The sequence below is a fragment of the Euprymna scolopes genome, chromosome 17 (assembly GCF_053919585.1).
Source record: "Euprymna scolopes isolate OS-2025 chromosome 17, ASM5391958v1, whole genome shotgun sequence".
NCBI lineage: Eukaryota > Metazoa > Mollusca > Cephalopoda > Sepiida > Sepiolidae > Euprymna > Euprymna scolopes.
The window spans coordinates 68,813,543-68,841,330 of record NC_136498.1 but is presented as its reverse complement, the minus strand read 5'-3'; the positions used below and the strand labels follow the sequence as shown (position 1 = coordinate 68,841,330).

Genomic DNA, 27,788 nt, shown 5'->3' with positions numbered 1-27,788 from the left:
CCAGTTAGAGAGCTAAGTAACGTTTGTTCAATGTCGACTTCGTCATATCAGACTATAGCTTTCATTTTGCTCCTAATAAACAGGGAGTGGGTTTTTAAAAACAAACAAACCGATTTATTCACCTTATTCAAAACTGTTCCGCACAAAATACTTACTGCTGAATACCTATCGCTGTCACGTCAATCAAAAACGCGCACCTGTTTTTTTGTTTTTTTTAACACTTTACTATTTTCCAACTGCGCGTCGTGAAGGCTTCGTTTTTTTTTTCACGGGCACCTGTTTTTTTTTTTCACATATCCCGAAAAACACTCAAGCAACGCCGGGTACCCCTCGCTAGTACTTTAATAAATCAGAGTCCATTTTCTGTAGGTTGTTTTTGAACCCTGTCAACGACGGGTACTTTTGCTAGTCTATAATATAAATCTCATCTGTCTGTTTAAATGTATGAATGATTGTTTGTATGTCTGCCTAAAACTTTCGACAGAGGCAACTGATTTTCACGATCGGTATCATCTTGAAGCTAGACTCTTTGGATAACAAATACCAAAAAATTGGCTGAAAGCATTAATTCCTTCACCCAGTTGAACTGGGCACTTTTCTACAGGAAGGGTCGATTTTTTTTCACTAACATTTTTTGTAAGTCATTCAACCATTGCATTCATGACATTGGTTAAAAGGCGTTATTTTGACCGCCCTTGACATCACAACCACGGTAGGCACATCGGTAAGACAGTTTTTTTCACCTCTTTTTCCTCTGGCGCATACTGGTTCGAGCCTGTTTACTACTCCCTATTTTTTTTTTTTTTCTCGGCCTTCGCATGACAGGTACGAGCTTGCCTGCCTACTACAACTTTTTTTTTTTTTTTTTTTTTTTTGCTCAAAACACACTTCCAAACACCCGCGCAACGCCGGTCACCTAGGCTAGTATAATAATAAATACGTAGAAGTCTGCATTAATCAAAATATATTTAAGCATATTTTACGACCGGGCAATGCCAGGCAGCCTGCTAGTATACATATAAAAGTAATTTTGTATCTGTGTGTGAATTCATTTCCTATGGACTCAGAAATGGCCAGCCTGATTTTTTTTTTTTTTTTTTTTTTTTTTTTTTTAAATTTCATACTAAGGTACTTGATGTGTCTGGGAGTGTTCTTTTAGGTTTTGTATCAGAATACATCTGATAAGTATCAAAACATCAATCAAAAAAAAATCCTATTAATGTAGTAAGTCCGATTTTGACCAAACTTAACCTTTATACAACCTAACACCATAAGTGCATTTGAGAAGTTTTATCACAGCACAAGCAAAGGCCCAGCCTATAAAATCAACCAGAGATTCTTTTCATAGGGGTACATTCGAAATGAATGTTTGCTTTTTTGGAGCACAATTGAACCATGATACTTGACTTTTGTACGTTTTAACTTTAATTTAAGTGATTATGTAAAAGTAACTTCATAAAATCAACAGTTGGTTCTTTGATATGACAAGGGCACATTGGAAATGAATGTTTCTGTTCCGAGCACAACTGAACAATGATACTTGACTTTTGCATTTTAAACTTTAAGTCAAGCCATTATTTACAGATAATTTTATAAAATCAACAGTAGATTCTTTACAGTGCAATGTAGACTACAATGTATTGTGGACTAAGTCACTGCAGTGAGGAATGTGAAACTTCCTCCTAGCATACTGCGAGGTTGGGGTCCCTAATTAGAGCAGGCAATAAATCGATTTGATAAATAAAATGAGCAATTTCACCAATTTCAATGGCAATAAAAGTATGGGAGGGTGGAATATTTGTTAATCTTCATTCAATCCCGGGCAAAGTTGGGTCTTTCTGCTAGTATATATATATATATATATATATATATATATATATATATATATATATATATATATACGTACTAAGTTTTGACGCAGGTCACTATTCCCATGCTAAAATCGTAGTTATCATGTCATTTATAGTGATCATTCTCTCTCTCTCTCTCTCTCTCTCTCTCTCTCTCTCTCTCTCTCTCTCTCTCTCTCTCTCTCTCTCTCTCTCTCTCTCTTTATCCATTCTCAACATAACTGCAACTCCCACAACTACGAATCCTGCCTGGAGAGCTACATGATATGCACCTACTTTTGCCAAGTTTCTCTCTTCCCTCTTCCTCTCCAGAATATTCTGTGAAGTCCGTAATCAACATTAAGATTCACCAATCCTCAAAATGCTTTCACCCTTATAGCACCAAAAGTTTTAGTTTCAAGAAACCAGATCTAATAGGAAACAGCAATTATACTTACTGCTTCTCTTCATTGCTTATTTAAACAAAGATGATGTTGTTAGACTATTAGACTGAAACCACCCGGCGTTGCCTGGGAATCTTTAGTTTCATTTTTGTTTTTATTAGGTTTGTTTCTTTACTAATTTTCTTTCCCTTTTTTTTTTTTTTTTTTGTAAATGACATTTTGAAAGCTAAATTTGGTTTTGAAATTAATTAAACCAAATTAATTTAAAATGGCGATTATTTTGTTAATTAATTTATAAAATAATTGGATGTAAATAGCTTCAATTTTTTAATACATGAAGATTTGCTAAGAATCTTAAAGTCAGAAATTGCTTTATATTTGAGTTTAAATGCTTCAAAATTCCTTTGAAATTTCAAAAGATCAACAAGCAGTGTTTGTTTTTGTTTTTTTTTTTTTGTTTTTTTTTTCAACTATTAACAAAACATTAAAATGATTGAATGTTTACAAAGAAACGAAAATGCATTATGGTGAATTTAATTTTGTAATTAAATAATTATTTTTTATTAAATACGATTTTTAGAATTTTGGTTTATTCTATGCTATTGAGCTTTTGATTTCAATAAATATTCCATTAATAATAAATAAAAAATAAACCGTTAGAACGCCATACAATGCAGTTGCTTTTTTTTTTTAATTTAATTTCTAAAGATATACTTCCTCATCAGAATTTCAAATAAAGATACAATAAAATAGCTTTTTTTCATCTTTTTTATTTATTTATTTTTTTTTTTTTTTTGTGTGTGTGTGTGGGATGATTCGTCTTCTGCTGAAACAAATACTGGATGAAAAATTCATTAGTTAAGAAACTTATCCTATGGTAGTGTTAATAAGAAAAATTTGCTTCAACATCACATGAATTGAACCCCTCTCCAATTTAAAAAAAAAAAAAAAAAGAAAAAAACAGGAATCTTACTGTATCTTTATTTGAAATTCTGATGAGGAAGCATGTCCTCAAATTAAATTGTAAAAATAATAATCAATTGCATTGTAGATAGTTATATCCCTCCCACAGTGGAATCTGTGACACAAGGGTCTAAAAGTAGGATTGAAAGCCAGCACCTCACAGGAACACTTTCACCTGTAAAAAGCTGCCTGGGCTGGTTCATCGGCATTCCCTGGTAAGGGTACTCACAGATGATTAGCAATAAACTTACCTCTTCTCAAAGAGAAAAGGCAAAACCTAGGAGAGGGAATCCTCTAGAACTGCACAAGACCAGCAAAATACTAGAGAAAAAGCAATTTCAAAAAAGGCCTACACTCTGTAGGTTTTGGGGCCTAAGAGAGAAACTCTTACATACGCTCTTAATATAAATCCCCGAAACTTACCCAATAATCAGCAAAATCACACCCTTTGCACAATAAAGGTCCCTGGATGCTGGAAGATTTTCACCTCTAATAGCTTCTCCCTTTGAAAATCTCTCCTTGTTTCTGCAACCATACTGACATGCAGAAATTTAGATGTAATGTAAACAAACATCTTACTGCATGACTCTCCACCCGTATTGCTCCTCTATAAATCTAATCCCTATTACAGTAACACTCTATACTTTGTTTGGAGGGAACAAACATTAAAAAAAAAAAAAAATCAAAAAGGGTTGATATGCCGTAAAACAAGCCAACCAAACCTGGAATGTTCACAAGTACAGCAGATCTTGATGAATTGTTAAATGACTTTATTTCTGGTCAAAGTAATTTAATTACCAACGGAAATAATTCAATTTCTTATGATTTATTAATTAACTAGTAAGTGTTCTTTTTTTCCTCAAGTGATAATCTACAAGGCATGTCTAGCCAAGCGTAAGATTTTATGTAGAAAACAAAATTAAATATTTAGAAATGAATATATGTAATTGAGTTTATTTTGTGTAAATGTTGGTAAGTGCATTTTCAAAATAACTAATGTAAGTGGGTTTATTTTAGTAAATCTCACTCCTTAAGCGTTCTTCTTTCAGCTAATGATTATTAGAGGATTTAGATTATTTTTATGTTTTGTTTTATGTGAAAATAACTAACAAAAGGAAAGATCGTTGTTTGTTTGGTTTTTTTTTTTGTTGTTGTTTTTTTGTTGTTGTTTTTTTGTTGTTGTTTTTTTGTTGTTGTTTTTTTGTTGTTTTTTTTGTTGTTGTTGTTGTTTTTCGTATGATGTATGTACCCATTACGAAACGTAAATATCATATTCCCCAAATCATGTAAAGTGATCAAGTAGTTTTATTTAAGAAAATCAAATTTTATGAGTAATGGAAGAACGGTTGTCTTGTCTGCCATTTTGAAAACATTTTGGAAAAAAAAATAGGGAGGTAACTTAGCAATAATTCAAATATGCAAGATCTATATTGCAATGCCTACGAATTCCTAATGATTGCTTAAAAATGATGTTCTTTATTTAAAAATAAAACTACGTGATTAGTTTATATGATTTTTGAAATGATATTCGTTTCATCACAGGTACGTACGTCAGGCAGATTTTTCTTTATTTCCCTTTTTTTAATTCTGGACAAGAACCCAACAAACTGTAAATGATGGTTTTAAACCTACAAGGGACTTCCTTTTCAGAAAACACCAGAACAATACTGTAATAAAACACTAAAAACAAATTTAAAAAAAAAAAAAACTACACTAAACTTTGCCTGGTCATAAAATCTACTTAAATATGTTTTATTTTGTCCAGATTTTGTATATATTATTATAGTCATGATTTCCAAAGTAAAAAAAAAAAAAAAAGTATTTGTCATGATTGCAAAAGTTAAAAAAAAAAAAAAAAAAAAAAAAAGGTATTTTGGTGCCATTAGCTAGAATTGAAACCGAAACTGTAGCATTTAAAGTTGATGATATTACCACTGTACCAATGTGACACGCATATGAACTAATTAAAAATAAACTAAGATGAATGTTTTTGTTTTCACTGTTTGCTGATATTTAACCTTTTAAAAACAATTTTAACTGGCTAAAAACCCATAAAAGAACAGTCCGGAAAAAATCCAATCATTTGCGACTTTTAGTTTTGAATGAGATACTTTGAAAATATGGAGATAAATAGACAGACAGACATATAGCCTTTTATATATTAGATTTATTCATGAAGTAACTATATATTTCATAAATTCAGAATTGATTTCAAATTTATGCATAAAAAAATTCAAATCTGTACAAAAATTAATAAATTCAAAATCAATTCAAAATTATTTGAACATAGAAATTTCCACCGTTATTAGGTAGCAGCAGAAAGACAGATTTTGACATGAGTCTTTTATTTTTGGATGTTGCTTCGTTCACATGTGAATTTATTGTCAGTTGGGAGAGAAAAAGAAAAGGATCGCTGTTGCTACTTGGGTGAATAAGCAAATGTTTGTCTTAAGAGAAAGATAAAATTTTGTTTTCAACTTGAAAGAATTTACTTGACTAAAATAGGAATTAATTCCCTAAAAATATCGTTTGGTCATGAATATTTTTTGGTGATATGGAAACATTTTTCAATTATAAGCTAAAACTCAAACTCGGGAAGGAAAAAAAGAAAATTTTTCTTTGAAAAATATAGAGTTCTCTCCCTTTATAACTAAAATTTATTTCATTTCTCTGTATGTTTAAAATGTATATTAACAAAAATTAAAGACTTCACTCGAGTTGGATAAGTTTCAAGAAGAGTGTAAGAGTTATCCTTTCTTTCCAACACTCACAATGCTGGACTGACTCAATCACAACTTTTTCCTAGCCTGTTTCTGCAGAAGTGCTTTTATATATATATATATATTGTTCTTGCATCCATGTGATTCAATTTTTTTTTTTTTTTTTTTTTTTTTCAAAAATCGTCCCATGTATCTGACAATGTCTTCCAAGGTGACCTACTATGCTTATAAGGTCATTCTTGGCTGTTGCTCAAACCATAACAGTATGTAATAAAACAATTTCCCATCTCTGTATACCTTCACTTGAAAATGAGAGCACAGTTTTAACATATATATATATTGTTGAATGCATTAATTCGCATAACTATCAAAAGTTCATCTCATAAAAATATCCTCATCTCTATATTAGATCACCGATAAGAGACTGGTGTTGAGTTACAGGGAAAGATGTGTAGATAACTTTCAGATAAAAACATTCATCTTGGTAAAAGTGCGGCCAACTAAACCTTATCTTTTCACCCCATTCAATGTGCATAGGAATAAGACTAACAACATGTGCATATTTATATATATATATATATATATGTAAATTTTTGGTACAGCAAAATGGAAGGAGAAATTTCAGAGGAAACATAATTTAATTTAAATACCAAAAAAAAAACAAGAAATGGGCAGGTGAAATTAAAATTTCCTTAAGGCCTTATCGTCTGACCCTCTAAGAGGAAACGTCAGAATGATAAATTAAAAACTAAGAAAACGAATGAGGGAAGAGGGGAATTTTGGTTTCAGTTGGAAGAACAGTGGAGAAAAAAAAAAAAAAAAAAAAAAAAAATTCTCACTGTTCAGGTGGTTTTAAATCAATGAATATCTCCAACTGGTGTTTCAGAATCTTTTGTCTACACAGGCTAGGTCGAGAGTTGTTAATAACTAACGCCTCAATGATATTGAGATGATAGTTCGACCTAGCACTGTATAAAACAGAAAACCACCCATCGGAATATTGATCGGCACACCTATTTATACTCAACAGGTGATTACCAATGGCGGACTCATGAGCTTGGGAGTGCCCGGATGTTCTCGAAACCTGGTGTAGTCGAATATCCCGAGGGATATGTTGGGATATTCTCATTTCTAATCTTTGGGATGTTTTGCCAACGTAGTCAGCTCCACACTGACAAACGAATTTATAAACAACAGAGTTCTTTTGAATGGTTGGCAAAACATCTTTACGAAAAGAAGAGAAAAAGGTTCGAGTTGTGTAAACTACTCTAAGCATAGTAGCTGGAAAACAACGTTGAGTAGCAGAAGAAATCCTTTTAACAATATGAAGGCCATCAGGACCCAACCATGGTAATTTTAGATAAATGGGACAACGTGATGGACCAATATATTTACCACTATTAAATGTAGTAATTTTACGTTCAATAGTAGATTTTATTATATTAATGGGATATCCATTATTAAGAAAAATATTTATGATTTCACCAAGTTCCGTATCAAGACGGTTTGGTGAACAAATCATAAGTGCACGATGCGTAAGAGCGCTAATGAGGTTTATTTTTCTAGACTGAGGGGCAAAAGAAAACCAATTAAGATAGAGCCCTGTAAATGTAGGTTTTCTATAAACAGAGGTCTCAAACGTAGTACCAACTTTAGAAACACGAACGTCGAGGAATGGGAGAGAGCTACAGTCTTCAACCTCCATAGTAAATTGTAAAGATGGATGCAGGTTGCAAAGAAGACGAAGAAACTGTTCAGCTTCGCTCCGAGAGGGAAAGCATGCAAAAGTATCATCAACGTAGCGTGTGTAGAATGCTGGCTTAGTAATTTTGGAAAATAATTCGTTTTCCAAAAATCCAACGAAAATGTTGGCTAACGAAGGACCAAGAGGGCTACCCATAGATATCCCATCAATTTGACGGTACATAATGTTGTTGAAACTAAAGGAGACTGATTTAGTAGCAAGTTCCATTAGTTCAACGAAAATTCGTTCAGGAAATTGTGGAGATTTTAAGGGGCCACGGTATAGATAGTCAGCTCCCGGTTATATCTGCCATCGTATTTCTAAAATTAAATGTAGAAATACATTGGCAGTTCAACGTGTTTTCCTACAAGATGAAATCCTGTTTAATTCTGATACATATAATTCGTTACATAGTAAACACCTTTTTCTTTGGGCCATGGTTTGGAAAGAACTATCTTTCTTTGATAAACTCCGTTTTTCTAGGTTTTTATCCATCGGCGATAATTTTACCCGTATTAAATGTACTTCTTCTTATGATAAATATTTAAAAAATTTAATTACTAAGAAGTTTGGGATTATAACAAATTTGGATAAACATATATTTAATTATTCTTCTCATGTTTTGTCCAATACAGAAGAATTTGTTTTATCTGCTGGCTTACAATTTTGCATTCCTCCCCCTTCTGTTGATAAAGTCTCAGTATTTAGTGAAATTGAATTATTGTATACTCAATTAAAACACCATTCGCCTACCTCTACTGATGAATTAACTAGTGTTAAAATTCAGTTAGGCGAATTAGGTCGGAGGTTTTCTGCCATAAATACTAAATCTAGTGATTTTGTTTGGCAGAAAAAATCATTTTGAAGCGGCAAAATTAATTAGGTCTAATCCCGACATTTACCTTTCTCGCCCGGATAAAGGATCGGGCGTTGTTATACTTAACAAAACGGATTATATCTCCAAAATGTTACAAATCTTGGACGATAAAAGTAAATTTCTCCGTTTGGGTGATTTAAGCCATGATGATACTTTTCGTATGGAAATAAAAATCCAGAAAAGATTTCTTCAACTTCATAAAAGCGGATTTATTTCTAAGGAGATTTATGATAGAATCCGACCCATCGGTTCTCAAAGGCCTAGAATGTACGGTTTACCCAAGGTCCATAAACCCAACATTCCTTTGCGACCCATTTTATCTATGTTGGGTTCTGCACAACACGAACTTGGTAAATGGCTGGTTGATCTTCTTAAACCTGTGCTTTCTTTTTATTCGGTCCATTGTATCTCTGATTCTTTACAATTCGTATCTCAGATACAAAAATTACCTTTATCTAAAAATACCGAGTTCTTGGCTTCCTTTGACATTAATAGTCTTTTTACTAATATACCTTTGGATGAAACCATTGGTATTTGTGCTGACTATCTATACCGTGGCCCCTTAAAATCTCCACAATTTTCCTGAACGAATTTTCGTTGAACTAATGGAACTTGCTACTAAATCAGTCTCCTTTAGTTTCAACAACATTATGTACCGTCAAATTGATGGGATATCTATGGGTAGCCCTCTTGGTCCTTCGTTAGCCAACATTTTCGTTGGATTTTTGGAAAACGAATTATTTTCCAAAATTACTAAGCCAGCATTCTACACACGCTACGTTGATGATATTTTTGCATGCTTTCCCTCTCGGAGCGAAGCTGAACAGTTTCTTCGTCTTCTTTGCAACCTGCATCCATCTTTACAATTTACTATGGAGGTTGAAGACTGTAGCTCTCTCCCATTCCTCGACGTTCGTGTTTCTAAAGTTGGTACTACGTTTGAGACCTCTGTTTATAGAAAACCTACATTTACAGGGCTCTATCTTAATTGGTTTTCTTTTGCCCCTCAGTCTAGAAAAATAAACCTCATTAGCGCTCTTACGCATCGTGCACTTATGATTTGTTCACCAAACCGTCTTGATACGGAACTTGGTGAAATCATAAATATTTTTCTTAATAATGGATATCCCATTAATATAATAAAATCTACTATTGGACGTAAAATTACTACATTTAATAGTGGTAAATATATTGGTCCATCACGTTGTCCCATTTATCTAAAATTACCATGGTTGGGTCCTGATGGCCTTCATATTGTTAAAAGGATTTCTTCTGCTACTCAACGTTGTTTTCCAGCTACTATGCTTAGAGTAGTTTACACAACTCGAACCTTTTTCTCTTCTTTTCGTAAAGATGTTTTGCCAACCATTCAAAAGAACTCTGTTGTTTATAAATTCGTTTGTCAGTGTGGAGCTGACTACGTTGGCAAAACATCCCAAAGATTAGAAATGAGAATATCCCAACATATCCCTCGGGATATTCGACTACACCAGGTTTCGAGAACATCCGGGCACTCCCAAGCTCATGAGTCCGCCATTGGTAATCACCTGTTGAGTATAAATAGGTGTGTCGATCAATATTCCGATGGGTGGTTTTCTGTTTTATACAGTGCTAGGTCGAACTATCATCTCAATATCATTGAGGCGTTAGTTATTAACAACTCTCGACCTAGCCTGTGTAGACAAAAGATTCTGAAACACCAGTTGGAGATATTCATTGATTTAAAACCACCTGAACAGTGAGAATTTTCTTTTTTTTTTTTTTTTTTTTTTTTTTTTTTCTCCACTGTTCTTCCAACTGAAACCAAAATTCCCCTCTTCCCTCATTCGTTTTCTTAGTTTTTAATTTATCATTCTGACGTTTCCTCTTAGAGGGTCAGACGATAAGGCCTTAAGGAAATTTTAATTTCACCTGCCCATTTCTTGTTTTTTTTTTTTTTGGTATTTAAATTAAATATATATATATATATATATATATATATATACTAGCAAAAGTACCCGTCATTGACTGGGTCCAAAAACAACCTACAGAAAATGGACTGTGATTGATGAAAGTATGATAGGTTATGAAAAGGAGGGGGTTGTAAAGAGATAGGTTTTGATACTCAAAAATTTTACCCTAAGCAAAATATGATGAAAGTAAAGATAATTTTCGCGAAACTTTATTTTTTTATATCAACTTTGTTTCCATTCCTAGCCAAGAGAGACCAACAAAATGATGTTTCCTTACAAAGAGAAAATGTTACATATATAATAATACAAATATACAAGAAATAAATGTCAATAAAATTTATTTTTATGGTAGAAAAGTTCATTGGTTTGTATTTTTAAGTAGTTTGTAAAAAAAAATTTTTTTTTAATTCGCGAACCGGTTTAAAAAAAATCAAAATGGCAGCGACTTTGAAATGGAGAGCCCCGTTTTCAATTTGAAGGAGGGGCACCTGAGCATTCTGTGTTAACAATTTAAGAGAGTTCCGTTAATGTAAGGAATATTTATAAACATATTTTAATGTTTTCCATTATTTTGTGCTTGAGGAATATTCGATTATGGCATGTGTAGTTTATATAAAAATTCATTTAAGTAGTTATCGCCTCAAATTTTGTTTTAATTTCGGTTCGCTGAAATTATTTCAAGTAAAGAGCATTAAAACCTATTTCAAAACAAAAACATCAACTGAACTTTTATTGACTATGGTAACATTTATTTCTTGTATATTTATTTTTTTGGGTAGTCATTTGTTGGCTTTTCTACTAAACACTCTTACTAAAATAATATCAATGAAATATCGAAAAACAAAGAAACAAAAACAGTTTTGAAAAATAATGAAGCTTTACTTACTTTAGTAAAATAATCCAAAACAGCAAAATGGGATATTAAAAAAGTAAACACGTAATTACTTTAGTTTTTTAAAGCAAAGAATCGATATAAATATGAATAAGAAAATGGCGCTCTTTTCAAGCAGAACAGCTTTGTTTCAGTTTTACAGTATTGAATGGTGTAGTATTGCGCCGTCGGATTCAGGGTTGTACTATTATAATGTAAAGAACACGCAGAAAGGGTTGTAATCAACTGAATTCCTTCTAGTACACTGACAAAAAAAAAAAAAAGCTTAAACAGATATATAAATAAAAATAAAAAGGTTATGTAAATGTTTGAACAGTGCTGAGAAGATAACACAAAGGATAATTCTTGCTACCTTCAGTGGTAATCCTGCTACTACTGTTATTTGTTGCTACAGCCCTACCAACGTCAGTGACAAGCAAGAGATCCTGAATTTCTACGATGAACTCTCAGCAATAGTGCGCTAAATCCCCAAACATAATTTGTTTATTGGGGGGTGACATGAATGCACATATAAGACGGGAAGACAACAAGCATAAGTTCTCTTTCCATGATGGAACAAACCGAAATCAAGAGTATCTATTAACTTTTCTCCTCGAAAACAACCTACAATGCATGAATACTCGTTTGCAGAAAAGACCCGGTAAGCTCTGGACCCATCAATCCCCAAATGGAGACAAGGCACAACTGGACTATCTTTTTATGAATAAGAAGTGGATCAATGGCTGTCATAACTGAAGCTTATAGCAGTTTCTATTGTGCGTTTACTGATCATAGGATTGTAACCTCCAAGTTGAAATTAAGCCTACGAGCGAACAAAACTAAAAAATCATCTAGACAGCCCTACAACTGGTCAACGTTGTCACACGACAATCAGATCAAACAGATTCATATTCGAACTGCGAAACAGATTTGATGCTTTACAAGCACAAGAGCAGGAACCAACTGCTAATACCACCTATGAAAACTTTGTTAGATCGCACCAAGAAGCAGCAAAGAAGTGTATACCTCTGAAGTCCAAGGTAAAGCGAAAAGTACCGTGGGAAAATGACAAAATAATATTAAAACAAGAAAAGTTAAACATAATCAAAAAGCAACATAAATACCCCACTCAACAGAATACAAAATTAAGGAAGCAGGCGCTTCAAGAGCTTAGTATGATGTACCTATCAGAACAACAGAAGTATGTTCAAGAACAAATAGATCGAATCCAGAATGCAGCAGATAACAAACAATCCTATCTGGCTTGGCAAGTAGTAAATGAGATATCTGGGCGCAAACGACCTGCCAAAGCTAAGTTAAAGGCAAACACTCCGGAAAATGCATGTTCGAAATGGAAAGCACATTTTGAAAAGCTACTCGGAAACAAACCAGAAGTGACAGACCAGCCGATTGTTGTACAGGAACTCGATATTGAGAAGGGTGATTTTACAATGGAGGAACTTCTAAATGTACTAAAGAAGACCAAGAATCGCAAAGCTGCAGGCTTAGATAACATTCCTCCTGAAGTATGGAAGACAGGTGGTTTCAATAACATACTTCTTAATTCATGCAATTCTGTATATAATCAAAAAACTATTAATATATGGAGGGAAGGATGCATACTTCCCTTCCCCAAGAAGGGTGACCTAAGCATACCAAGCAACTACAGAGGAATAACACTCACTCCAATTGCAGCAAAAATCTACAATGCCATGCTTCTCAACCGTATTCAACCAAAGATTGAAGAAGTGCTCAGGAAGAACCAAAATGGATTTAGAAAGAATCGCTCTACTACTAGTCAAATACTTACTGTTAGGAGACTGATTGAAGGAGTCAAAGCAAAAAACATTGAGGCAGTCATGATCTTTGTAGATTTCTCCAAAGCATTCGACTCCATACATAGAGGAAAAATGGCCAGCATATTAAAAGCATATGGCATTCCAAATGAAGTCATTAATGCTATCATGATGCTATATGAGCACACTCAAGCAATGGTCAGGTCCCCAGATGGGGACACTGAATTTTTTGACATCCGCACTGGGGTTCTACAAGGAGATACTCTTGCCCCTTTTCTTTTCATTGTCTGTCTTGACTTTGTACTTCGCACCTCTGTTGATATACACAACATGCTAGACTTCACCCTAAATGAATCCAGAAACAGACGTCATCAATCAGCACACATAACTGATGCAGATTACGCAGACGATATTACTTTGTTCGTGAACAACACTGATGATGCGCAAACACTGTTACGTAAGCTAGAAAAGTCAGCAAATGAAATTGGTCTCCACATTAATGCGATTAAGACAAAGTTTATGACTTTCAATGTGAAAGGAGAGGTCAACACTGAAAGAAGTCACTGAGTTTACGTATCTGGGCAGCAACATAGTTTCCACAGAGAGAGATATCGGAATTCGCATCTCAAAAGCATGGACCACATTGGATGGGCTACATTCAGTATGGACTTCGGGACTGGCTGACAAACTGAAAAGGCAGTTCTTCAGGGCAATGGTAGAGTCTGTCCTTGTTTATGGTGCTACAACCTGGACACTCACCAAAAGATTGGAAAGAAAACTAGATGGCACATACACCCGTATGCTAAGAACAATATTAAATATATCTTGGTAAAATCATCCCACGAAGCAGCAACTTTATGACAACCTACCTTCCATATCTAATACCATCAGAGAAAGAAGGCTACGATTTGCCGTTGCTTGTCTAAGGAGCAAGCATGAATTGGTGAGTGATGTATTGCTATGGACTCCACGACACGGACGTGCAAGCAGAGGACGACCTAGATCCATGTATATCCAACAAATAGCACACGACGCCAACTGTGAACCTGAAGATCTGAGGCAACTGATGGAAGACAGGAAACTCTTGAGAGGAAGAGTCACATTGGTCTGGGCAAGGAGCCCGTCATGATGATGAAATGTTTTTAAAGATAACGTAATCACGTGAGCAGGATTTTTTCCTTCTTTTGACACAATAACAAGTAACATTCTTATTTTTTATTATGTATCTGTTTTCAAAAGAGTGCCACGTGCAAGTGGAGAAGGAAAAGAGTTATGCAAAATTTGTGTCAAGAATTGTCTAAAGTTCTGACTTTTTTTTTTTGGCTTTCACTTTAATAAGAACATGAATTTATGAGGTGAATTTATTCGACACAATATGATTCAACTCAAAAAAATAAATAAAAGCTAACGTGAATTAAGATTAAAGTTAAGGTGTTATTGTGAACCCACACCCCTTTTAAAAAACTTTGTTAAACTTTGTGACATATTTACATTCTATGGAGGTCAGGCGCGAACGAACACCCAATAATTTTATTATACCTTATTTCTTCAAACTGAAACAATTATCAACGTATACTTACAGAAATAGATATGAAAAGTCTTTGTTTGTGCCATATTTCCATGGAGTACAGGCGCGAACGCAGACCCCACAATTTTATTATACCATCCCTATTTAAGCTAAGAATACTTTGATAAGTATGTTTTATGTACATCTATATCAAAAATCCTTGTAAAGTTTTATTTTTTTAAAAATTTTTGTTTTCATACTTTGGGGGCCAGGCGCGAACGCGGACGCCACAATTTTTTATGAACCACCATGTTGCCAGATCAAACATACCCATTCCTGATCCTCGATACATCTATCATTATATGCAATCAGTTTTTCAAAATAGTCAACCATATAGGAGCCTATTCGTAACCAGACACACACACACAGACTTCAGCTTTATATTATAGATATATATATATATATAGATATATATATATATATATGACACACATATCTACATTTATATATATATACTAGCATTTCAGCCCGGCATTGCCAGGGTGTTTGGATGTGTATGTTGAGCAAAAAAAAAAAGTGGTAGTAGGGAGGCAGGCTTGAACCCGTACCGCAAAGGAGGAAAAGAACGGGGTAAAATCTAACATTTATGCTGTTACGACCACGCCAAACCGGAAGCGACATTTTTTTAAATTAAGGCTAGACAATCTAAAGGAGAGAATAACTTTCAAAAATATCGGCGAAAAAAGTGACCCCCCCCCCCCCGTAGAAAAGTGCCTAGTTGAAGGGGAAGATATTAATGTTTTTAGCCAATTTTTCGATGTTTGTCGTATGAAAGGTCGAACTTTAAAACGATACTGATCTTGGTAAAATCCGTCGCCTCTATTGAAAGTTTAAGGCAGATATGCAAACAGACATACATACATACATACATACATACATTTATATATTGGTAACTAAAAATGTTCGACCTAAACTGATGAAAAAGTTTGCCCTATCCCTGAATACCCTTTATGTAAAATTTCAAATATTTAGACCAGAAATTGTCTGAGTAATTTGGAAGAGACCGCAGAGGTCAATTTTTTTTCAACTTTGACCCCTATTATGACCCCTTAAAATTTATTGTTTTGGGCTCAAATCAAGTTAAGTTAGGTCCAAGGAACCTATATCTAAAATTTCAAGTGCGTAGACCCAAAATTGTCGGAGGAGTTTGGTAGAGTTCTCAAAGGTCAAATCGTTGAACTTTGACCCCCTTAATCGCCAAATTTCTGGCCAAAAACCGATCACATCGATTTTTCCAAATCTCAGTACCCTGTATATCAAATTTCGAGTCTGTAAACTAAAAATTGACAGAGTTATTGGGTAGGGAAATGTACACACACACACACACACGCGTTCACTTTTCTAGATATATAGATAGAAAAACAAAAATATATACGTATAGATAAATATATATGGAAACAATTTTGTTTACTGCACACTTTTTACGCAAATATTATGCAAGTATAAATCATGTAGAATATCTGCATGAATATAATTACACGTAATAGTTGACTAAAGATGATCATTCCATTAGAAAACCGAAAAAAAACTAATAGGGAATTAATTAAAATGAATGTTTAAAAGAATATGCAAATTAGCTAGATCTTTTTGCTAGTGAATGCAATTCTACGATCCATATATAAGAACATTGTATTTTCTTTTTAAATAAATAGAAAAGAGGGTTTTTGATATGAATATCAATACACACAAAAGAGAAACGAATTTATAGGAGTATATATATGTATGTATATATTAAATATATTGAGCTTAAAAAAACAAAAACAATATCTTTTCAAAAGTGTTTAATACATATGTAGAGCTTTTGATAAGTAAAATTATATAAACATCAGAGAATAAACAGATTAATCTAATTTTTATGTTAATAAGGGGCTCAATGATTTTTTATGTTTCTGTAATTTTACTTATAAAAGCTCTACATATGTATTGTGCACTTTCGAAAAAATGTTTGAACTTTTTAAAGTTCAATACATCTAAATTTTATATATATCTATAATGTGGAATTATCTGTGTGTGTGTACATTTCCCTACCAAACTACTCTGTCAATTTTCAGTCTACAGACTCTAGATTTGACACCAGGGGTATTGAGATTTGGAAAATCTTTTTAATCGGTTTTCGGACAGAAATTTGGCTGTCAAGGAGTCAAAGTTCAACGATTTGACCTTGGAAAACTCTACCAAACTCTGACGCCAATTTGGGGTCTAAACACTTGAAATTTTAGATGTAGGTTACTTGGACATGGATCAAACATTTTAATTTGATTTGAGCCCCAATTTTTGGTCTAAACATTTGAAATTTTACATATAGTGTATTCAGACATAGGGCAACCTTTTTAATCGGTTTTTGGCCGAAGATTTTGCTGCTAAGAGGTCAAAGTTCAAAATATTTGACCATTGCAGTCTCTAGCAAACTATTCTGCCAATTTTTGGTCTAAACATTTGAAATTTTATATAAAAGGTATTCAGACATGCAGCAAGCTTTTTAATCAGTTTTTGGGCAAAAATTTGGCTGTCAAGAGAAAAAAGTTGAAAGAGTTGACATTTGCAGACTCTACCATACTCCTCCGCCAATTTTGGGTCTAAACACTTGAAATTTTGATGTAGGTTACCTGGACATGAGTCAAACATTTTAATATATATATGTATGCACAAAAATTATAAACAGTACATAAGGCCCGAGCAAAGCCGGGCTGAACTGCTAGTACATATATATAATAAATATATATATATATATATATATATATATATATATATATATATATATAAAGCATAAAGTTACATAGAAACTTTATTACATTATCAAGTCAATAAGGGTTGCAGGAAGAGCAATAAGAGAGAAACCTTTTTAGGCCATGGCATTTCAAAGCTAAATGCTTCTTGTCAGAAGAGGAGAAAAAGCTGGCATTATACAAAAGTAAACGTAAAAAGAAAATACTGATTGTAAAATCCACTTAAACATATTTTGATTTATTAAAGGAAAAAAATGTGCCATGGGTGCCATCAGCCACAATAGAAACCAAAAGCAAAATTTGTAAGCAATAAATGGAGACAGGCCTTGAGTTTTTCCAGTCGTGAAATAATAAATGGAGAGGGTGGGATAAGTGCACTTTAATTTGAAAACCAAAAATGCTATGTCATGGTGTAAAATGATGAAAACGTGAAAATAAAAAAGAACGCGATTATTGGGCAGTTTAAAAAAGTTAAAAATAAACGTTTTTATACTTATCGTGTTAAGATAGGACAGAAAAAACTTATCGTCTTAGTAAAAAAAAAAAAAATTAATTAAAAAAAATGACATGTGCCAGATGCAAACTCTTAAAAGATAAGGCCGTAAGCGAGCACATTATCCACCGGACTATAACGACACGTTATGACGTTGCTAATTTAGCGTTTTTTAAAACAAAACGACGAAACCACCGTTCGCGCATGCGTGATTTGCAAACAGTGTCGAAAGCAAGGTTTTTACCTGACCTCCCCTTCAAACAAAATGACATTTCTACACTACATAATTGACGATTTTTCCCCCCATTTTTCAATATTGTGTCTGAGAGATCGCTCTTTTTAACGGTACCAAAATTTTTTTAAACCTTTAACAATTTCAAAAATTCAAAAACATTTACAATAAAATTCTGGTAAAAAAAAATAAATTATAAAATATAAATAAATCTGGACAAATTAAGTATGGAAGAAGTAAGAGAAGAATAAGATAGGTGAAAAGAAAAATAAGATATATATGATCTTGAGCATGTGGTACAATGGAGAAAGCGGTGACTGGTTACTTTTAATGCATCTAAAACCAAGCTCCTATATTTACATCATCACCATTCTGATCTCCATCTGGCATCAATTGAAATGAATGGCTCTCGTCTTGGCGAGGTTCCATGTTTTGACAATCTTCTGAGCTTGATCTTTACTCCTGATCTGAAATGGAACACATACATCAAATGCGTTGCCAAGGTCACTGGAAAAATGGTAGGATCCTTCTACAGCTCCAGAAGATATCTCACTCCTGATATAATTCTCTTCCTATATAAAAACCAGGTACATCCAATGATGGAGTACTGTGGCCACACCTGGACAGGAACTGCTAGAAGCAGTTTATCCTGCCTTGACAGTTCAAAATAGACTTTGTAGCTTAGTGGGAGATGCCCTTTTCTCTTCCCTGCAACCTCTTTCCCACAGAGGAGACGTTGCGAGCTTGTCTCTGCTGTTATTTTCATGGCAAGTGCTCATCTGAGCTCCAAACTTTCACAAAAAAACACTCGTCTAGCTGAAACCACTATCAATAATTTCCTCCACTCTTTATCTGTGCCTAAACCTTAACATAGATTCTATGAACAAAGCTTCTTTCTTAGAACTGCACGCCTGTGGAAATCTGTTCTGTTTACTTGCTTTCCAGCTGACTACAATTTGGTCATCTTCAAGTCCAACGTAAACAAGTTCTTGATGAACCGTCCCCCTAAGTGATCTAATTTACAAAATTTCCACTACTTATGATTACTACGCTATAATCCCATTGACTATTGTACACCCATTTACCCTTATCCTCGAGTGGCCTCCGGACCTTGATAAGTGGTGACTCCTGTCAAAAAAAAATATATATATATGTAGGATCAAACACAGAAAATTCTCTGTAGCTTAATTGCCATATATTTTCATAGTTAACTATCTAGCTTTACTCACATAGTAAACACTGTTCAACTAAATACTGAGAATCCATACTTAATAAAATTTCATTGCGGATTGAGCTCTTGATCTCCAGAAGAGTGTAACTTACAACTGAATTTTACTTATTCCCCTACGTCACCAGTGAAGAGTAGTGTAGTGGATAAAGTACTTGGTAAAATTCCCAAGTTTGACTGAAAGATTTCCAAGTCCAATAAGATACACCTGAAGAAGGTCAAAGGTTACATCGTCCGAATCATTGTGAAGATAACACTCAAGATGAGAACAGTAGTTTGAAGAATCCAGATAATACAGAAAACAATTCATTTTGGCTGCATGTTGAAGAATGAACATGCGAATCTGATTTGAACCTGAAACTTACTACCTACAGTTCTATAGCCTACCTCCTGAGCTACCTTTTGGTTGAGTCTTATTACAATTTGTACTATTTCTGTCTGTGATTCTGGCATAAATCTCAAGTGCGCAATAAATAATCTATGTTAGCCTGGCATCGCCTACTTGGAAAAAAAGAAAAATAAGAAAGAACGAAGTGAACACCTAATGTTTGCATCTCAAAATATCTTTGATTTTTCTCAAAGTTTTCAGCAGTTTAAACAGCCGAAATTATCTCTTTACTGTTAAAAAGAATGGGAGATTAAAAGTGTAGTGTTTTTAGACTATAGTAAAACTAGAAGTAGCAATTTTTATCAACCAGTTACGTTGTACAAAATGCTTTTATGTGTAATTTAGAATGGAATTTAAAAAATATACAGAACTCCAGGATATGATAGCTCTAGGATACTTTCTTTTTTTTTTTTTTTTTTTTTTTTCCAGGTTACGATATAGAATACAATGTTTTTCCAGCTCTTGGTTACGGTATTTGCCCTGCCTTACGGTGTTATTTATAATAATAATTAATAATTTTATGAAGCATGGATTCTCAGTATTTAGTTGAACAGTGTTATAATGCTATAATATTTGATTATACATGTGTATTATATACTGTACTGTATTTTGTTACTAATTTTTATTGCCGTATCCTGGGGTTCTACTGTGTATATATTAGTGATAGGGCGACTCCAATATTTTTCCTGATTCCGATACAATTACAGATTCCAATTCCAGTCCTTTATAAATCTCTAAATACTTAATTATAGAATTGTACTTTTTCCTAATTCCCATAAAAACACATGTTAAATGTGCAAATATTTCCTCATGCGTAAAAATACATTTGTGGGGTGATTTATATATTTTAGTTTTACTGGTGATTTAAAATCAATAAATATTTTACCATTACTATTATCAGTGGAAGATTTGGTTGTAAACAAAACCAAATAAAAAAGAAAAATTAAAAGAATCATCAGAAAACAGGCATGATTTTTTTTCAATTCTGATACTCTGAAAAGTTTTGATTTTTCAGATTACGATTAATCGTCCCAACAACATACGGCATAATCACATTAGCACACCAGTTTCAAAGTTAAGTGATTTTGAACCTGGACAATGCTAAATGTGTGACCATTTGGTAAGACCAAATGGTATGTGTGCTCTAGAGAGGAGTGAGCACTACTAGGCTACTCTTTCCCAAGACATGATGCATGAAATAATGCAGTGCCCTAACAACCCTAGAGGATTGAGCATCTTTTGGATATTAATGTCAACTTATCAAATTTTTGACAATTTTTGGAGCTAGACAAGTATTTTTTTGTGAATGTTTTACGGGGAGGGGGGGCATAAAATGAAGCTCAGTCGAGCACCTGTCATGAAAATAAGGATAGAGTAATAAAATAGAGTAATAAAAGTCTAGCAATGTCTCTTCTGTGATAAAGAGGAAGTAGGGAGGAGAAAAGGTTCTCACCCACTAGATTTCAGAGGTGGTTTTGTACCTGTCAGGGCAGGAAAGGAAGTCTTAGCAGCTCATCCCAAGATGTGGCAACAGTACTTCATTTTAGGATGTGCAGGTAGAGGATTTGTCTGTAGTGAGATACTTTCTGGAGTGATAGAATGATCCAACCATTGTTTCATATGTTGATTTAAGTATTGCTTTTTGATATTAAAAAAATGTTTAAACAAAGTCATAGCTTGGTAAGTGGTAATCAGACTTTGCTTCATTGGAAACAGTGATTAAGAAGTGATTTATTGCTGACTTTAAAACGTGTTCAGGCAGGCACAAATGAGTCAGTTGTTTCTGAAAAATATTTTAAAAAATGATCACAAAATCTTTTTAAATCTTAAAATTTAAATTTAAAAGTAAATTTGTTTTTTTTAATTAATTTTTTTATTTTTTTTTTATTTTGAATTGAAATTGTGTGAATAGCAGAGGTGTTAAAGATATCAGGAAGCATTTTGCATGAACATTTGTTAATCAGAAAATCGTGTTCAAAGTAGGTTACGTGCTTGCTCACAGTCAATGAAAAACAATGTGTGGACGATTCAGGATTTTGTGTGCAACTGTTTTAATGTAACAAAAAAGTTTTTCCATCAGTCTTGCCCGGTAGTAAAGTACGCTTAAATATATTTTAATTCATGCAGATTTGGTATTTATTATTACAAAGCCAATTCTCTATTGATTATTATATATATATATATATATATATATATATATATATATATATATATTATACTAGCATTTCAGCCTGGCGTTGCCCGGGTGTTTGGAGGTGTATGTTGAGCAAAAAAAAAACGGTCAATTTTTTTACTTTGACCCCTATTATGACCTTAACATTTATTGTTTTGGGCTCACAACAAATTAAGTTAGATCCATGTCAAAGGAACCTATATCTAAAATTTCAAGTATTTAGACCCAAAATTGTCGGAGGAGTTTGCTATAGTTCTCAAAGGTCAAATCGTTGAGTTTTGATCCCTAAACAGCCAAATTTTTGTCCAAAAACCGATCACATAGATTTTCCCAAATCTCATTACCCTGTATATCATATTTCGAGTCTGTAGACTTCAAATTGACAGTTATTGCATTGGGAAATGTACACGCACACACAGACAGACACACAGATACCCAGACACGTTCACTTTTATATATCTATATATATAAAAATGTCATTCTTGGTTCGTTCGTAATTAATAGTCTAAATAAATGATTGCTTCGACATTTTGGTATATGTTTAGTGTACCCATGCATGTTTTTATATATCTCTTTTTAATTATAACATTATACTTAATTTTTCTATAATAAATAGGTGGTTTTCTTTGTACCGATAGGCCATTTTTTTTTTTTATTTATTTATGGACAATTATTTATCACCGCTTGCCGTCACATGACCAGTGTTTCCAATTTAGCAGTTTTCCCGCTAGATCTGGAGATTTCGTTTGCAATCTAGTGGGGAATTCTAGAAAATCTGGAGATATTTCACACCTACACACCCGCAATTTTAGATTAAAAAATAAAGAAAAGCGCTTGAAAATACTTTAAAATATAAAATAAACTCATTCATGTAAGTAAAAAAAAGTAGCATTTATCGCCTTTGGTAACAATTATTTATTGATTATTTGTTTTGTTTTTCATCTTTTTTTTTTTCTGGCAACCATTCTTTAATCTCGCTATAAAATCGATTTTTCCAAGTACATTTTAGGGGGGGGGGGATTCCAACCTCCGTAGTTTTGTTTAAAATACGATCTAAGCAACCCCCTTAGTCAAACATTCTAAAAAGCAAGAAACAACAGCAAAAAAAAAACTTATACCAAACACAGTAGAATTTAATTATCTACCAACCTAAATACTTATAACATGCTAAAACAAAGTTTGTTTGTTTTTGTTTTTTTCTAATTTCCAAATATGTTGTTCAAAGTGGATTTTACACACTGAATAAAAAAAAAAAATAATAAACAAATATCCGCTTATCGCTTAAGGAGTAAGGCGGCTTAATTTCTCAGTAGTTGTAAACAAATGACTAGGTGTATCAGAATTTTTGTAGGAATTTTTGACACCCCTAACACGAAACTGCGAATAAAATATAAAAAAAACTCATAATTTCTCTTTTAAAGGTGGGTTGTTTTTTTTCTTTATGGATTATACTTCCAAAATAAACTATTAAAATTGTATAAAAAGTAATATTATTTTTTTATTTTTTAAAAAACAGTAATGAAATTAATTGAATTTTACGAGCTCAGTATTTTCAATTTTTAAACTTTAAAAATCTATCAAAATTTTTCTATTGATTCAATTTTTACGATATTTTCAGGGTCAATGTGAAATTTTATGCTCTTTCCAATAAACTGAATATAATATTTTAGACAAACGTTTTTTTTTAATTCAAGCCCCCCCCAATTTTCAAATGTCTATTAAAAAGTAAATAATTAATTTACTCACCAAAGTTTTATATATCACAAATTGAATATAAAAGATCAATAAATATATTTAAATTTAAAACAAAAAAAGTAGTGTTTTTTAGAAATTTACCTGTAAAGTCCGAAGTTTAAAACCTTTTCTTTTTAAAAAAAAAACGTTTTTTTTCTTGTTTTTTTTTTTTTTTAAATGAAACCTTGGTCCTTGCTCCTTTAATTGAAAAAAAATTAGGGCTTAAATTATATTTTTCGAGTAGTTATAAGCTTGGAAAGACAGGGGGCCGAATTAATTCACACCTCCCATTTTGAAATGTCTATTAAAAAGTAAATAATTAATTTACTCACCAAAGCTTTATATATCACAAATTGAAGAGAAAAGATCAATAAATAATATATTCAAATTTAAAAAAAAAAAAAGTAATGTTTTTTAGAAATTTACCTGTAAAGTCCGAAGTTTAAAACGTTTTTTTTTGTTTTTTTTTTTAAACCACGTTGTTTGTTTTTTTTGTTTTCTTTTCTTTTAAATGAAACCTTGGTCCTTGCTCCTTTAATTGAAAAAAAACTTAGGGCTTGAATTACATTTTTCGAGGAGTTATAAGCTTGGAAAACAGGGTGGAATTATTCAATATTTTTCACGAAATTTCTGACACACCTAACAAACGACTTATCTATCACTAACCCTAAGTTCGAGTTGCACTCCCAAATTTAGAGTTAGTGATAGTCATAGATTTTTTATACAATTTTCCAAGAGTGAAGTCCCCAATGGTTAAACGACATGCAACCAGTTAATTATTGGAAAGACAACTTTTAATAAAAGAAATGAAATAAAAAATAACTTAAACACAGTTTCAGCACGTATACTACTTGAATTTTACTGCATTTGGTATCAGGTATTTTTTTTTTTTTTGGTATTGGTTACAATTTCTCAATATTAATTATTTTACACAAATGATTGTGTTGTTCCTACTTACTTGCCCCCCCCCAAGAGCCGTCATTCATGATTTTACTTATTTTTACTAATTTTTAGACGTTTATTTTATTTAATTGTCAGCATGAACCAACTTTTTAAAATGCAGCATATGCTAACACTTCAGCGAAGTTTACTGTATTTATTTTTTAGCAAACATTAATAACAGAAAGTTTTCCACTTTATTTTTTTTGCATAATTAATGATGGAAGTATGTTTTCTGTTTTTCTTAACATTTGTTGAAACAAAATAATTTGTACAGTCTCTTGAAAAAAAAAAAAAAATCAAACTTTTCTCTACTTTCACCTAACTATTTACAATGTTCATATAAAGCATTCATCTGTTCTTTTTATAATAAAAATTCCGTTTTCAAAAAGAAACGTTTACTGCCAAATTTCTTTAAAAAAAAAAAAAAAAAAACTTTCACCTAACAATTTATGGTAAAAAATTAATTTTTTTGGGGGGGAAAAAAACAACTTTTATTGATAAAAAAAATTGCAAAAAATAATAAAGGTAAATAAACGAACAAAATGCAATTTTTCTTGAGAAATGTGTTCCATTTTAACAAACTGAGCCACAGCAACGCGTGGCCGGGTACAGCTAGTGTGTATATATATATATATATATATATATATAATCAGAATAATGAGATGAATTAGATCACAGATCAATGAATCTTGTGGTATCAAGTCTTACAAATTATTTTTGGGAGGTAATATTGTATTCTTTGTTCAAATAATAAATTTTTATTTTGAAAAATTATTTTTCTGAATGAAATTTAAATATAAAAAAACTAATATCTTTTAGATAGATAGATGGATGGTACGAAGTTGAAAACTTTTTAAAAAATAAATGACTTAGGCCGACATCAGCTAGAATCGAAACCAAAACATTTAGTGCTCCAGCTACATTCTGTACCGTTTGAGCTATAAGAAAGATTTAAAATTAAACTACTTTAAGCTATGAATGAATTTGTGCATAGAAATGTCGGCAAGTTGAAATGCAAAATGTTCATTTCAACTTGCCGATATATTCCTGTACACGTAATTCATCCATCCAAACAAAGATTTTACTCGTTATAAACCATCCTTGATTCCCTGTTAATTTCATTATGTAACCAGTGGTTTAAGTTTATCGGTTAAATATATTCTCATGCATACATTTACTGTTTTATGTATATAGATTAATAAAAATAAAATTGATAAGAAATGAAACATATCAATCAGGATTAAATATCAACATTGATGAGTTCGATTGAATTTTTTTTTTTTTTTTTTAACATGGACTCATAGAGAGGTGGTATATTAAGGTTATTGAGAAACCCAACCCTTAAAAAAATGTTCAGTCAAAGTAGCAGCGAGTATCCATATAAGTGCAAATAAAAAAAATTAACCAACCCCCTGAAAAAACAAAAATGAAAATAGCAAGTACCCATGCAAGTACAAAAACAAAACAAAATTAATCACAATAGCCAGGCTGTAACACTAAGAGGAAAAGGAGATGAAAAAAAAAAAAAAAAAAGCAAACGGTTTAGTCGTCTCGCCCATGCAATTTTTGATGTAGCCTTCGAAATAACGTCTTCTATATGTACGTTGAGATTGTGAGGCGTGAATGACTTTGCAAAAATGTCAATGCAAAAACTGATCCCCTCCTTGGAAAAAAACAGCCCAGTTGACAGTGAAAAAAATTAATGTATTTGGTCAATTTTTGGATATTTGTCGTTTGAGAGCTTCATCTTTCTAACAATACCGATTTTGTTAGTGTTTCCTTGCATGTGTTGAAAGTTTTGGGGAGACCTGCAAACACACACTGACACATATTGCCTTTTATATATATAGACTAGCCTGGGTGGCCGGCGTTGCTCGGCTGTTTGGAGGTGGGGGTTTATCAAATAAAAAAAAAAAAAGTGGTAGTAGGCAGGAATGCTCGAACCCGTACCACAAAGGAGGAAAAGAACATTAAAAAAAAAAACATGACGTCTTTGCTGTGGCACCCATCGCCAAACCGGAAGTAACAAATGTTTAAATTAAGGTTAGTCAATCGAAAAGAGGTGTTGAATTTCAAAAATATTGGCGAAAAAAAGCGACCCCTTCCTGTAGAAAAAAGGCCCAGTTTAGGTTGAAGGAATTAATATTTTTAGTTAATTTTTTGATGTTTGTCGTCCGAAGGGTCAAGCTTCAAAACGATGCTGATTTCGTGAAAATCTGTCGCCTCTGTCGAAAGTTTTAGGCAGACATACATACAAACAAACATACATACATATGTACATACTATATATGTACATACATTTAAACAGACAGATGAGATTTATATTATAGAAGATAGCATGATTGCCTGATTCATTCTTTAAGTAAAATCTAAATATTATTAATTTCATTAAATTCAGTTATCATATTTGACAATTTTTTTAGATAAGATTTTACTTTACTATTTACATGTTTGGACTGTTATCATCTTCATTGTTGCTGTTATATATATATGATCAAAACATTCTGAATTAATTATATAAAGCTGTGTGTGTGGCTAAAAGTAAAAAAAAAACTACAAACCAAACACCCACAAAGTTTGTATATTCTTGAACAGCATTGCCATGGTTGAATAATATCTAAATTTTTTTAAATAAAATAAAAAAAATTTATTCATTCTTTGAGATCAACTTACCTAGATTCCATCGGGAGTGAGGATGGGGCATGATCAACTATTTTCAATTATATCTATTATATAAAGGAGGGGTGAATCACTTATCTTATTGTGAAAAATATGAAGAAGGGAAAAGAGAGAAAGGTAGTGACAATTTGAAAGAGGAAGAGAGATAAGTTTTGATATACAGACGTTATACACACTTTTGACATCTTTTCTATTTTTATGGCCCTGGGTAACATTGGTAGCCCTTCTTATTAGACTGATGAGGATAACAGTTTTTGAAATATGTAATGTAACTCTTTTCTCATATTTATTTATTTTTTTTTTTTTTTTTTTCAGGTGATTTTAACAATATTCGTTTTGCTGCATACCGCACTGCCATGAAATTGCGCTACCTTCAGCAGAAACTGAACTGTAAGTCATCAATGTTTTTTAAATGGAAACTTTGTTCACAATAGCTTAAAAAAGCTAATCAAAGATAAAAAAATTGTTGG

General features: G+C 32.5%; 1 protein-coding gene across 3 annotated transcripts in view; it reads left to right on the top strand.

Annotated features, from left to right (window-relative positions):
• LOC145296778 (utrophin-like) overlaps window positions 1-27,788 on the top strand; it is a 230,199-nt gene that overhangs the window by 158,901 nt on the left and 43,510 nt on the right. For all 3 annotated transcript variants that reach the window (XM_080142837.1, XM_080142836.1, XM_080142835.1), the window contains one exon: window positions 27,634-27,708. In XM_080142837.1, the coding sequence (XP_079998963.1) occupies window positions 27,634-27,708 (75 nt within the window). The remainder of the gene's footprint in view (window positions 1-27,633; window positions 27,709-27,788) is intronic.